The sequence below is a fragment of the Ptychodera flava genome (assembly GCF_041260155.1).
Source record: "Ptychodera flava strain L36383 chromosome 3 unlocalized genomic scaffold, AS_Pfla_20210202 Scaffold_25__1_contigs__length_14229661_pilon, whole genome shotgun sequence".
Lineage (NCBI taxonomy): Eukaryota > Metazoa > Hemichordata > Enteropneusta > Ptychoderidae > Ptychodera > Ptychodera flava.
The window spans coordinates 12,706,585-12,721,834 of NW_027248279.1; the positions used below are offsets into that span (position 1 = coordinate 12,706,585).

Sequence of the window (15,250 nt, forward strand, 5' to 3'; positions counted from 1 at the left end):
TGAAAAGTAATAGGGCTCACAAACTCGTTTTGAGAAACAAAGTGTCCCTTTGTAGAGCCATTCGGATCTTAACCAAACTTATCTATTCGACTTAGTCAGTGTCCTAACTTTGTTTCGTAAATTACTTAATATTATGTTCGAAAAAATAAAGCGAAGACGTAATTTTGAGAAAAAAAATTTTTTTTTTTGCTTCAAAGCAAATCTAACAATTGGAAGGTCAAAACATAATTTTACACATTAAAACATTAAACGGTACTACCCGCTTTTCATCCATCTACATGAACAACTAAAAAAGTATTAAGTGCGTATGCCAGCTGTATCTTGTTCTCAAACTCTTACCGCTGTTTTCTTCACCCAGATTCTCCTCTCTACCGCCCTTGTGTGCATCAAATATAGGCCCTCCTTCTATATCAGCCGAATTTGTCTCTGACTTTGCTTCGCCATATTTTTTGTTGCCTTTGCTTTCCTTTTCCAATTCTGGTGGTGGTTGACAAGATGAGCCATCAGTTCAGTAGGTCAAAGAATTTTGTTCTTATAAAGCGGCTGTTAATGTATGGTTTTTCACTAAAAATGGTATTTCGTCGATTTTCAAAGAGATGTTTATTGCCACTGGTGATAAATAATTGTACAAATATTTACCCAAAATGCACTGTGTGTTTTGTGTTTTATTATTTTTTTGTTGTGTTTGAAAATAAGAGCAAAGTTTTATTAATTGGCAGAACGGATATGTGTAGTCTGTATATCTTGAAAGACATTCTATTGTAATGACGGCTGGAGTTTAAAGTACTTTTAAGATGAATGTGTTTCATATAGATTATTTTCCACAATGATCTAATCGAATCATGCCAGGTCTTTGCTCTGTCAGCTATGGATTGAAGAAAATGTTGTTTTTGTTGCATTTTATGCTCGCTTTTAACCTGCCTGTATTGTTTTTGTTGTCTCCTTTTTCTTGCTATCTGTTTTGATTTTGTGGCTGTACGAAAGTAATGGCTAACAGGCGGAGTTTGAATTATAATATGTCCTTTTGTAAAGGCATCAAAATTTACATTACTGACCTATGAAATTTTGTGACTGTCAAAATTTTGTATGCGCACAATGCTATACTTTTTCAGAATAAATAAAGCAAAGAGGGATATCAAGAATAAGAAATAATGTGTTTACTACAAAGCGAATCTAACAAATCGGAGATCAAAAACATAATGTTCTACTTGAAAAAGTACATAAAAGTACACACTTTTAATTAACGTGGACAATATAAAATAGTAAACAGTGACATGCAAGCTCTATCATGTCCTCAAACTCTTACCGCTATTTTCGACACCAATATTCTCATCTCCAACTCTCCTGTCTGCATCACATATACGCCCTCCTTCGGTATCAGCGGTATTTGTCTCTGACTCTGCTTCCTTATGAATATCTTCGCCTTTGCTTTCCTCTTCCGATTCAGGTGAAGCTTGACAAGATGAGAAATCTGTTCAGTAGATCAAAAGTATATATTCTTGTAAAGCGGCTGTTGATAGACGTATTTTAAATAAAAGAGATATTTCGTCGATTTAAAAGAGATGTTAATTGCCACGGGTGATCAATAATTGTACAGATATTAACCCAAAGTGTATTAAGTGTGTGTTTTTGTGTTATTATTTATATAAATTTTGTTGAAAATTAGGGCATAGTTTTACTAAATGGTAGATGGATATGTCTAATCCATAGATCGTGAAAGATGTTGTATTTAGCGACGGCTGAACGGTTAAAGCGACGTATTCGTTGCTTCGCTTCGATAAAGTTTGTATGTGCGATGTGTGAAAGTGGGCATGCGTGAGTGATGCTTCATGAACTCTACAACGTGTGGAGCGGTCTCAGCTCGAAAATATAACAACTTAGCTGGCTGGTGAACCACTCGTTTTTGAGAGTGGGGATTTAGCCCGAGCGGTTCTCTCTGTGGCCTCTCCGCTAGGCGACTGATGCCGTATGTCGTGGCTTCAAACCCGATTGAAAACTAGCCGTATTTCAAGTACTTTTAAGGTGAATTTGTTACCTAAAGATTATTTTCAATAATAAACTCTTCACATCATGTCAGATCTTTGGTATGCGAGGTATGGATTAAAAATAATAATGTTTGTTTTACTGTCTAAATCAACACCCAATTATTTGGCAAGATATTTTACAAATTATGATTTCACTAGCAGTTAGTGTTCATTAAATCTATGTCGTTTACCCGGATGAATCCCATGAATCCTATAACCTATGTGTCCTTTGACACCTGAACGATTTAAAAAAGAATATTCGTTAATCTTTCTCAACACATGAACGTTCCAAAGTCAACGATATCATCAACTTTAGAAAATTAATTATTCTCACTCTGCAAGCCATGCTTATATTCGAATAAACCGCGTAAACATAGATAGGATTTTGCTTCGTCTTACTTACGAGGGAACGCACTGTGGAATACATCAGCTGTTGACAACTATTGTGCAGTAGTTGCAGACAAATTATTTTGATTCTTCAGAAATTTTTTTGGATGTTACAGTTTTTGTTGCACTTGATGCTAGCTTTCAGCGTATGTCTCTTGTTATTTTGTATCGTATCACTTTTCGTCTCTCTTATGATTTTGTCACTGTTGAAAAGTAATAGGGCTCACAAACTCGTTTTGAGAAACAAGTGTCCCTTTGTAGAGCCACTCGGATCTTAACCAAACTTATCTATTCGACTTAGTCAGTGTCCTAACTTTGTTTCGTAAATTACTTAATATTATGTTCGAAAAATAAAGCGAAGACGTATTTTGAGAAAAAAAATTTTTTTTTTTTTGCTTCAAAGCAAATCTAACAATTGGAAGGTCAAAACATAATTTAAACGGTACTACCCGCTTTTCATCCATCTACATGAACAATTAAAAAAAGTATTAAGTGCGTATGCCAGCTGTATCTTGTTCTCAAACTCTTACCGCTGTTTTCTTCACCCAGATTCTCCTCTTTACCGCCCTTGTGTGCATCAAATATAGGCCCTCCTTCTATATCAGCCAAATTTGTCTCTGATTCTGCTTCGCCATATTTTTTGTGGCCTTTGCTTTCCTTTTCCAATTCTGGTGGTGGTTGACAAGATGAGCCATCAGTTCAGTAGGTCAAAGAATTTGTTCTTATAAAGCGGCTGTTAATGTATGGTTTTTCACTAAAAATGGTATTTCGTCGATTTTCAAAGAGATGTTTATTGCCACTGGTGATAAATAATTGTACAAATATTACCAAATGCACTGTGTGTTTTGTGTTTTATTATTTTTTTTGTTGTGTTTGAAAATAAGAGCAAAGTTTTATTAATTGGCAGAACGGATATGTGTAGTCTGTATATCTTGAAAGACATTCTATTGTAATGACGGCTGGAGTTTAAAGTACTTTTAAGATGAATGTGTTTCATATAGATTATTTTCCACAATGATCTAATCGAATCATGCCAGGTCTTTGCTCTGTCAGCTATGGATTGAAGAAAATGTTGTTTTTGTTGCATTTTATGCTCGCTTTTAACCTGCCTGTATTGTTTTTGTTGTCTCCTTTTTCTTGCTATCTGTTTTGATTTTGTGGCTGTACGAAAGTAATGGCTAACAGGCGGAGTTTGAATTATAATATGTCCTTTTGTAAAGGCATCAAAATTTTACATTACTGACCTATGAAATTTTGTGACTGTCAAAAATTTGTATGCGCACAATGCTATACTTTTTCAGAATAAATAAAGCGAAGAGGGATATCAAGAATAAGAAATAATGTGTTTACTACAAAGCGAATCTAACAAATCGGAGATCAAAAACATAATGTTCTACTTGAAAGAGTACATAAAAGTACACACTTTTAATCAATGTGGACAATTTAAAATAGTAAACAGTGAACATGCAAGCTCTATCACGTCCTCAAACTCTTACCGCTATTTTCGACACAAATATTCTCATCTCCAACTCTCCTGTCTGCATCACATATACGCCCTCCTTCGGTATCAGCTGTAATTGTCTCTGACTCTGTTTCCTTATGATTATCTTCGCCTTTGCTTTCCTCTTCCGATTCAGGTGAAGCTTGCAAGATGAGAAATCTGTTCAGTAGATCAAACGTATATATTCTTGTTAAGCGGCTGTTAATAGACGTATTTTAAATAAAAGAGATATTTCGTCGATTTAAAAGAGATGTTAATTGCCACGGGCGATCAATAATTGTACAGATATTAACCCAAAGTGTATTAAGTGTGTGTTTTGTGTTATTATTTATATAATTTTTGTTGAAAATTAGGGCATAGTTTTACTAAATGGTAGATGGGATATGTCTAATCCATAGATCGTGAAAGATGTTGTATTTAGCGACGGCTGAACGGTTAAAGCGACGTATTCGTTGCTTCGCTTCGATAAAGTTTCTATGAGCGATGTGTGAAAGTGGGCATGCGTGAGTGAGTGCTTCATGAACTCTACAACGTGTGGAGCGGTCCTCAGCTCGAAAATATAACAACTTAGCTGGCTGGTGAACCACTCTTTTTTGAGAGTGGGGATTTAGCCGAGCGGTTCTCTCTGTGGCTTCTCCGCTAGCGACTGATGCCGTATGTTGTTGGTTCAAACCCGATTGAAAACGAGGCGTATTTTGAAGTACTTTTAAGGTGAATTTGTTACCAAAAGATTATTTTCAACAATAGACTCTTCACATCATGTCAGATGTTTGGTATGCGAGGTATGGATTAAAATAATAATGTTTGTTTTACTGTCTAAATCAACACCCAATTATTAGGCACGATATTTACAAATTATGATTTCACTAGCAGTTAGTGTTCATTAAATCTATGTCGTTTACCCGGATGAATCCCATGAATCCTATAACCTATGTGTCCTTTGACACCTGAACGATTTAAAAAAGATATTCGTTAATCTTTCTCAACACATGAACGTTCCAAAGTCAACGATATCATCAACCTCAGAAAATTAATTATTCTCACTCTGCAAGCCATGCTTATATTCGAATAAACCGCGTGAACATAGATCAGATTTTGCTTCGTCTTACTTACGAGGGAACGCACTGTGGAATACATCAGCTGTTGACAACTATTGTGCAGTAGTGCAGACAAATTATTTTGATTCTTCAGAAATTTTTTAGGATGTTACAGTTTTTGTTGCACTTGATGCTAGCTTTCAGCGTATGTCTCTTGTTATTTGTATCGTATCACTTTTCGTCTCTCTTATGATTTTGTCACTGTTGAAAAGTAATAGGGCTCACAAACTCGTTTTGAGAAACAAAGTGTCCCTTTGTAGAGCCATTCGGATCTTAACCAAACTTATCTATTCGACTTAGTCAGTGTCCTAACTTTGTTTCGTAAATTACTTAATATTATGTTCGAAAAAATAAAGCGAAGACGAAGTTTGAGAAAAATTTTTTTTTTTTTTGCTTCAAAGCAAATCTAACAATTGGAAGGTCAAAACATAATTTTACACATTAAAACATTAAACGGTACTACCCGCTTTTCATCCATCTACATGAACAATTAAAATAAGTATTTAGTGCGTATGCCAGCTGTATCTTGTTCTCAAACTCTTACCGTTGTTTTCTTCACCCAGATTCTCCTCTCTACCGCCCTTGTGTGCATCAAATATAGGCCCTCCTTCAATATCAGCCGTATTTGTCTCTGATTCTGCTTCGCCATATTTTTTGTGGCCTTTGCTTTCCTTTTCCAATTCTGGTGGTGGTTGACAAGATGAGCCATCAGTTCAGTAGGTCAAAGAATTTTGTTCTTTTAATGCGGCTGTTATGTATGGTTTTTCACTAAAAATGGTATTTCGTCGATTTTCAAAGAGATGTTTATTGCCACTGGTGATAAATAATTGTACAAATATTTACCCAAAATGCACTGTGTGTTTTTGTGTTTTTATTATTTTTTTTGTTGTGTTTGAAAATAAGAGCAAAGTTTTATAATTGGCAGAACGGATATGTGTAGTCTGTATATCTTGAAATACATTCTATTGTAATGACGGCTGGAGTTTAAAGTACTTTTAAGGTGAATGTGTTTCATATAGATTATTTTCCACAATGATCTAATCGTATCATGCCAGGTCTTTGCTCTGTCAGCTATGGATTGAAGAAAATGTTGTTTTTGTTGCATTTTATGCTCGCTTTTAACCTGCCTGTATTGTTTTTGTTGTCTCCTTTTTCTTGCTATCTGTTTTGATTTTGTGGCTGTACGAAAGTAATGGCTAACAGGCGGAGTTTGAATTATAATAGGTCCTTTTGTAAAGGCATCAACATTTTACATTACTGACCTATGAAATTTTGTGACTGTCAAAACTTTGTATGCGCACAATGCTATACTTTTTCAGAATAATAAAGCGAAGAGGGATATCAAGAATAAGAAATAATGTGTTTACAACAAAGCGAATCTAACAAATCGGAGATCAAAAACATAATGTTCTACTTGAAAAAGTACATAAAAGTACACCTTTTAATCAATGTGGACAATTTAAAATAGTAAACAGTGAACATGCAAGCTCTATCACGTCCTCAAACTCTTACCGCTATTTTCGACACCAATATTCTCATCTCCAACTCTCCTGTCTGCATCACATATACGCCCTCCTTCGGTATCAGCTGTAATTGTCTCTGACTCTGTTTCCTTATGATTATCTTCGCCTTTGCTTTCCTCTTCCGATTCAGGTGAAGCTTGACAAGATGAGAAATCTGTTCAGTAGATCAAACGTATATATTCTTGTTAAGCGGCTGTTAATAGACGTATTTTAATAAAAGAGATATTCGTCGATTTAAAAGAGATGTTAATTGCCACGGGTGATCAATAATTGTACAGATATTAACCCAAAGTGTATTAAGTGTGTGTTTTTGTGTTATTATTTATATAATTTTTGTTGAAAATTAGGGCAAAGTTTTACTAAATGGTAGATGGGATATGTCTAATCTATAGATCGCGAAAGATGTTGTATTTAGCGACGGCTGAACGGTTAAAGCGACGTATTCGTTGCTTCGCTTCGATAAAGTTTCTATGAGCGATGTGTGAAAGTGGGCATGCGTGAGTGAGTGCTTCATGAACTCTACAACGTGTGGAGCGGTCTCAGCTCGAAAATATAACAACTTAGCTGGCTGGTGAACCACTCTTTTTTGAGAGTGGGGATTTAGCCGAGCGGTTCTCTCTTGTGGCTTCTCCGCTAGGCGACTGATGCCGTATGTTGTTGGTTCAAACCCGATTGAAAACGAGGCGTATTTTGAAGTACTTTTAAGGTGAATTTGTTACCAAAAGATTATTTTCAACAATAGACTCTTCACATCATGTCAGATGTTTGGTATGCGAGGTATGGATTAAAAATAATAATGTTTGTTTTACTGTCTAAATCAACACCCAATTATTAGGCACGATATTTACAAATTATGATTTCACTAGCAGTTAGTGTTCATTAAATCTATGTCGTTTACCCGGATGAATCCCATGAATCCTATAACCTATGTGTCCTTTGACACCTGAACGATTTAAAAAAGAATATTCGTTAATCTTTCTCAACACATGAACGTTCCAAAGTCAACGATATCATCAACCTCAGAAATTAATTATTCTCACTCTGCAAGCCATGCTTATATTCGAATAAACCGCGTGAACATAGATCAGATTTTGCTTCGTCTTACTTACGAGGGAACGCACTGTGGAATACATCAGCTGTTGACAACTATTGTGCAGTAGTTGCAGACAAATTATTTTGATTCTTCAGAAATTTTTTAGGATGTTACAGTTTTTGTTGCACTTGATGCTAGCTTTCAGCGTATGTCTCTTGTTATTTTGTATCGTATCACTTTTCGTCTCTCTTATGATTTTGTCACTGTTGAAAAGTAATAGGGCTCACAAACTCGTTTTGAGAACAAAGTGTCCCTTTGTAGAGCCATTCGGATCTTAACCAAACTTATCTATTCGACTTAGTCAGTGTCCTAACTTTGTTTCGTAAATTACTTAATATTATGTTCGAAAAAATAAAGCGAAGACGAAGTTTTGAGAAAAAATTTTTTTTTTTTTGCTTCAAAGCAAATCTAACAATTGGAAGGTCAAACATAATTTTACACATTAAAACATTAAACGGTACTACCCGCTTTTCATCCATCTACATGAACAATTAAAATAAGTATTTAGTGCGTATGCCAGCTGTATCTTGTTCTCAAACTCTTACCGTTGTTTTCTTCACCACATTCTCCTCTCTACCGCCCTTGTGTGCATCAAATATAGGCCCTCCTTCATATCAGCCGTATTTGTCTCTGATTCTGCTTCGCCATATTTTTTGTGGCCTTTGCTTTCCTTTTCCAATTCTGGTGGTGGTTGACAAGATGAGCCATCAGTTCAGTAGGTCAAAGAATTTTGTTCTTTTAATGCGGCTGTTAATGTATGGTTTTTCACTAAAAATGGTATTTCGTCGATTTTCAAAGAGATGTTTATTGCCACTGGTGATAAATAATTGTACAAATATATTACCCAAATGCACTGTGTGTTTTTGTGTTTTTATTATTTTTTTTGTTGTGTTTGAAAATAAGAGCAAAGTTTTATTAATTGGCAGAACGGATATGTGTAATCTGTATATCTTGAAATACATTCTATTGTAATGACGGCTGGAGTTTAAAGTACTTTTAAGGTGAATGTGTTTCATATAGATTATTTTCCACAATGATCTAATCGTATCATGCAAGGTCTTTGCTCTGTCAGCTATGGATTGAAGAAAATGTTGTTTTTGTTGCATTTTATGCTCGCTTTTAACCTGCCTGTATTGTTTTTGTTGTCTCCTTTTTCTTGCTATCTGTTTTGATTTTGTGGCTGTACGAAAGTAATGGCTAACAGGCGGAGTTTGAATTATAATAGTCCTTTTGTAAAGGCATCAACATTTTACATTACTGACCTATGAAATTTTGTGACTGTCAAACTTTGTATGCGCACAATGCTATACTTTTTCAGAATAAATAAAGCGAAGAGGGATATCAAGAATAAGAAATAATGTGTTTACAACAAAGCGAATCTAACAAGTCGGAGATCAAAAACATAATGTTCTACTTGAAAAAGTACATAAAAGTACACACTTTTAATCATATGGACAATTTAAAATAGTAAACAGTGAACATGCAAGCTCTATCACGTCCTCAAACTCTTACCGCTATTTTCGACACCAATATTCTCATCTCCAACTCTCTTGTCTGCATCACATATACGCCCTCCTTCGGTATCAGCGGTATTTGTCTCTGACTCTGCTTCCTTATGATTATCTTCGCCTTTGCTTTCCTCTTCCGATTCAGGTGAAGCTTGACAAGATGAGAAATCTGTTCAGTAGATCAAACGTATATATTCTTGTTAAGCGGCTGTTAATAGACGTATTTTAAATAAAAGAGATATTTCGTCGATTTAAAAGAGATGTTAATTGCCACGGGTGATCAATAATTGTACAGATATTAACCCAAAGTGTATTAAGTGTGTGTTTTTGTGTTATTATTTATATAATTTTTGTTGAAAATTAGGGCAAAGTTTTACTAAATGGTAGATGGGATATGTCTAATCTATAGATCGCGAAAGATGTTGTATTTAGCGACGGCTGAACGGTTAAAGCGACGTATTTGTTGCTTCGCCACGATAAAGTTTGTATGTGCGATGTGTGAAAGTGGGCATGCGTGAGTGAGTGCTTCACGAACTTTACATCGTGTGGAGCGGTCTCAGCCAGAAAATATGACAACTTAGCTGGCTGGTGAACCACTCTTTTTTGAGAGTGGGGATTTAGCCGAGCGGTTCTCTCTGTGGCCTCTCCGCTAGGCGACTGATGCCGTATGTCGTGGCTTCAAACCCGATTGAAAACTAGCCGTATTTTCAAGTACTTTTAAGGTGAATTTGTTACCTAAAGATTATTTTCAATAATAAACTCTTCACATCATGTCAGATCTTTGGTATGCGAGGTATGGATTAAAAATAATAATGTTTGTTTTACTGTCTAAATCAACACCCAATTATTTGGCAAGATATTTTACAAATTATGATTTCACTAGCAGTTAGTGTTCATTAAATCTATGTCGTTTACCCGGATGATGAATCCATGAATCCTATAACCTATGTGTCCTTTGACACCTGAACGATTTAAAAAAGAATATTCGTTAATCTTTCTCAACACATGAACGTTCCAAAGTCAACGATATCATCAACTTTAGAAATTAATTATTCTCACTCTGCAAGCCATGCTTATATTCGAATAAACCGCGTGAACATAGATAGGATTTTGCTTCGTCTTACTTACGAGGGAACGCACTGTGGAATACATCAGCTGTTGACAACTATTGTGCAGTAGTTGCAGACAAATTATTTTCATTCTTCAGAAATTTTTTAGGATGTTACAGTTTTTGTTGCACTTGATGCTAGCTTTCAGCGTATGTCTCTTGTTATTTTGTATCGTATCACTTTTCGTCTCTCTTATGATTTTGTCACTGTTGAAAAGTAATAGGGCTCACAAACTCGTTTTGAGAAACAAAGTGTCCCTTTGTAGAGCCACTCGCATCTTAACCAAACTTATCTATTCGACTTAGTCAGTGTCCTAACTTTGTTTCGTAAATTACTTAATATTATGTTCGAAAAAATAAAGCGAAGACGTATTTTGAGAAAAAAATATTTTTTTTTTTTTTGCTTCAAAGCAAATCTAACAATTGGAAGGTCAAAACATAATTTAAACGGTACTACCCGCTTTTCATCCATCTACATGAACAATTAAAAAAAGTATTAAGTGCGTATGCCAGCGTATCTTGTTCTCAAACTCTTACCGTTGTTTTCTTCACCCAGATTCTCCTCTTTACCGCCCTTGTGTGCATCAAATATAGGCCCTCCTTCTATATCAGCCAAATTTGTCTCTGAGTCTGCTTCGCCATATTTTTTGTGGCCTTTGCTTTCCTTTTCCAATTCTGGTGGTGGTTGACAAGATGAGCCATCAGTTCAGTAGGTCAAAGAATTTTGTTCTTATAAGCGGCTGTTAATGTATGGTTTTTCACTAAAAATGGTATTTCGTCGATTTTCAAAGAGATGTTTATTGCCACTGGTGATAAATAATTGTACAAATATTTACCCAAATGCACTGTGTGTTTTTGTGTTTTTATTATTTTTTTTTGTTGTGTTTGAAAATAAGAGCAAAGTTTTATTAATTGGCAGAACGGATATGTGTAGTCTGTATATCTTGAAAGACATTCTATTGTAATGACGGCTGGAGTTTAAAGTACTTTTAAGATGAATGTGTTTCATATAGATTATTTTCCACAATGATCTAATCGAATCATACCAGGTCTTTGCTCTGTCAGCTATGGATTGAAGAAAATGTTGTTTTTTGTTGCATTTTATGCTCGCTTTTAACCTGCCTGTATTGTTTTTGTTGTCTCCTTTTTCTTGCTATCTGTTTTGATTTTGTGGCTGTACGAAAGTAATGGCTAACAGGCGGAGTTTGAATTATAATATGTCCTTTTGTAAAGGCATCAAAATTTTACATTACTGACCTATGAAATTTTGTGACTGTCAAAAATTTGTATGCGCACAATGCTATACTTTTTCAGAATAAATAAAGCGAAGAGGGATATCAAGAATAAGAAATAATGTGTTTTACTACAAAGCGAATCTAACAAATCGGAGATCAAAAACATAATGTTCTACTTGAAAGAGTACATAAAAGTACACACTTTTAATCAATGTGGACAATTTAAAATAGTAAACAGTGAACATGCAAGCTCTATCACGTCCTCAAACTCTTACCGCTATTTTCGACACCAATATTCTCATCTCCAACTCTCTTGTCTGCATCACATATACGCCCTCCTTCGGTATCAGCGGTATTTGTCTCTGCCTCTGCTTCCTTATGATTATCTTCGCCTTTGTTTTCCTCTTCCGATTCAGGTGAAGCTTGACAAGATGAGAAATCTGTTCAGTAGATCAAACGTATTATTCTTGTTAAGCGGCTGTTAATAGACGTATTTTAAATAAAAGAGATATTTCGTCGATTTAAAAGAGATGTTAATTGCCACGGGTGATCAATAATTGTACAGATATTAACCCAAAGTGTATTAAGTGTGTGTTTTTGTGTTATTATTTATATAATTTTTGTTGAAAATTAGGGCAAAGTTTTACTAAATGGTAGATGGGATATGTCTAATCTATAGATCGCGAAAGATGTTGTATTTAGCGACGGCTGAACGGTTAAAGCGACGTATTCGTTGCTTCGCCACGATAAAGTTTGTATGTGCGATGTGTGAAAGTGGGCATGCGTGAGTGAGTGCTTCACGAACTTTACATCGTGTGGAGCGGTCTCAGCCAGAAAATATGACAACTTAGCTGGCTGGTGAACCACTCTTTTTTGAGAGTGGGGATTTAGCCGAGCGGTTCTCTCTGTGGCCTCTCCGCTAGGCGACTGATGCCGTATGTCGTGGCTTCAAACCCGATTGAAAACTAGCCGTATTTCAAGTACTTTTAAGGTGAATTTGTTACCTAAAGATTATTTTCAATAATAAACTCTTCACATCATGTCAGATCTTTGGTATGCGAGGTATGGATTAAAAATAATAATGTTTGTTTTACTGTCTAAATCAACACCCAATTATTTGGCAAGATATTTTACAAATTATGATTTCACTAGCAGTTAGTGTTCATTAATCTATGTCGTTTACCCGGATGAATCCCATGAATCCTATAACCTATGTGTCCTTTGACACCTGAACGATTTAAAAAAGAATATTCGTTAATCTTTCTCAACACATGAACGTTCCAAAGTCAACGATATCATCAACTTTAGAAAATTAATTATTCTCACTCTGCAAGCCATGCTTATATTCGAATAAACCGCGTGAACATAGATAGGATTTTGCTTCGTCTTACTTACGAGGGAACGCACTGTGGAATACATCAGCTGTTGACAACTATTGTGCAGTAGTGCAGACAAATTATTTTCATTCTTCAGAAATTTTTTAGGATGTTACAGTTTTTGTTGCACTTGATGCTAGCTTTCAGCGTATGTCTCTTGTTATTTTGTATCGTATCACTTTTCGTCTCTCTTATGATTTTGTCACTGTTGAAAAGTAATAGGGCTCACAAACTCGTTTTGAGAAACAAAGTGTCCCTTTGTAGAGCCACTCGCATCTTAACCAAACTTATCTATTCGACTTAGTCAGTGTCCTAACTTTGTTTCGTAAATTACTTAATATTATGTTCGAAAAATAAAGCGAAGACGTATTTTGAGAAAAAAATATTTTTTTTTTTTTGCTTCAAAGCAAATCTAACAATTGGAAGGTCAAAACATAATTTAAACGGTACTACCCGCTTTTCATCCATCTACATGAACAATTAAAAAAAGTATTAAGTGCGTATGCCAGCTGTATCTTGTTCTCAAACTCTTACCGTTGTTTTCTTCACCCAGATTCTCCTCTTTACCGCCCTTGTGTGCATCAAATATAGGCCCTCCTTCTATATCAGCCAAATTTGTCTCTGAGTCTGCTTCGCCATATTTTTGTGGCCTTTGCTTTCCTTTTCCAATTCTGGTGGTGGTTGACAAGATGAGCCATCAGTTCAGTAGGTCAAAGAATTTTGTTCTTATAAAGCGGCTGTTAATGTATGGTTTTTCACTAAAAATGGTATTTCGTCGATTTTCAAAGAGATGTTTATTGCCACTGGTGATAAATAATTGTACAAATATTTACCCAAATGCACTGTGTGTTTTTGTGTTTTTATTATTTTTTTTGTTGTGTTTGAAAATAAGAGCAAAGTTTTATTAATTGGCAGAACGGATATGTGTAGTCTGTATATCTTGAAAGACATTCTATTGTAATGACGGCTGGAGTTTAAAGTACTTTTAAGATGAATGTGTTTCATATAGATTATTTTCCACAATGATCTAATCGAATCATACCAGGTCTTTGCTCTGTCAGCTATGGATTGAAGAAAATGTTGTTTTTGTTGCATTTTATGCTCGCTTTTAACCTGCCTGTATTGTTTTTGTTGTCTCCTTTTTCTTGCTATCTGTTTTGATTTTGTGGCTGTACGAAAGTAATGGCTAACAGGCGGAGTTTGAATTATAATATGTCCTTTTGTAAAGGCATCAAAATTTTACATTACTGACCTATGAAATTTTGTGACTGTCAAAAATTTGTATGCGCACAATGCTATACTTTTTCAGAATAAATAAAGCGAAGAGGGATATCAAGAATAAGAAATAATGTGTTTACTACAAAGCGAATCTAACAAATCGGAGATCAAAAACATAATGTTCTACTTGAAAGAGTACATAAAAGTACACACTTTTAATCAATGTGGACAATTTAAAATAGTAAACAGTGAACATGCAAGCTCTATCACGTCCTCAAACTCTTACCGCTATTTTCGACACCAATATTCTCATCTCCAACTCTCTTGTCTGCATCACATATACGCCCTCCTTCGGTATCAGCGGTATTTGTCTCTGCCTCTGCTTCCTTATGATTATCTTCGCCTTTGTTTTCCTCTTCCGATTCAGGTGAAGCTTGACAAGATGAGAAATCTGTTCAGTAGATCAAACGTATATATTCTTGTTAAGCGGCTGTTAATAGACGTATTTTAAAAAAAGAGATATTTCGTCGATTTAAAAGAGATGTTAATTGCCACGGGTGATCAATAATTGTACAGATATTAACCCAAAGTGTATTAAGTGTGTGTTTTTGTGTTATTATTTATATAATTTTTGTTGAAAATTAGGGCAAAGTTTTACTAAATGGTAGATGGGATATGTCTAATCTATAGATCGCGAAAGATGTTGTATTTAGCGACGGCTGAACGGTTAAAGCGACGTATTCGTTGCTTCGCCACGATAAAGTTTGTATGTGCGATGTGTGAAAGTGGGCATGCGTGAGTGAGTGCTTCACGAACTTTACATCGTGTGGAGCGGTCTCAGCCAGAAAATATGACAACTTAGCTGGCTGGTGAACCACTCTTTTTTGAGAGTGGGGATTTAGCCGAGCGGTTCTCTCTGTGGCCTCTCCGCTAGGCGACTGATGCCGTATGTCGTGGCTTCAAACCCGATTGAAAACTAGCCGTATTTTCAAGTACTTTTAAGGTGAATTTGTTACCTAAAGATTATTTTCAATAATAAACTCTTCACATCATGTCAGATCTTTGGTATGCGAGGTATGGATTAAAAATAATAATGTTTGTTTTACTGTCTAAATCAACACCCAATTATTTGGCAAGATATTTTACAAATTATGATTTCACTAGCAGTTAGTGTTCATTA

At 35.3% G+C, this 15,250-nt stretch overlaps 1 protein-coding gene across 1 annotated transcript in view; it reads right to left on the reverse strand.

The window, feature by feature from the left end:
- The window catches only part of LOC139125436 (uncharacterized), a 58,042-nt gene that overhangs the window by 34,782 nt on the left and 8,010 nt on the right, over nucleotides 1–15,250 (reverse strand). The window contains exons 9-19 of the mRNA XM_070691517.1: nucleotides 14,341–14,521; nucleotides 13,387–13,523; nucleotides 11,752–11,916; nucleotides 10,779–10,916; nucleotides 9,138–9,302; nucleotides 6,522–6,686; nucleotides 5,554–5,691; nucleotides 3,908–4,054; nucleotides 2,942–3,079; nucleotides 1,307–1,471; nucleotides 340–477 (exon numbers count right to left, since the gene is read on the reverse strand). Of these exons, the coding sequence (XP_070547618.1) occupies nucleotides 340–477; nucleotides 1,307–1,471; nucleotides 2,942–3,079; nucleotides 3,908–4,054; nucleotides 5,554–5,691; nucleotides 6,522–6,686; nucleotides 9,138–9,302; nucleotides 10,779–10,916; nucleotides 11,752–11,916; nucleotides 13,387–13,523; nucleotides 14,341–14,521 (1,677 nt within the window). The remainder of the gene's footprint in view (nucleotides 1–339; nucleotides 478–1,306; nucleotides 1,472–2,941; nucleotides 3,080–3,907; nucleotides 4,055–5,553; nucleotides 5,692–6,521; nucleotides 6,687–9,137; nucleotides 9,303–10,778; nucleotides 10,917–11,751; nucleotides 11,917–13,386; nucleotides 13,524–14,340; nucleotides 14,522–15,250) is intronic.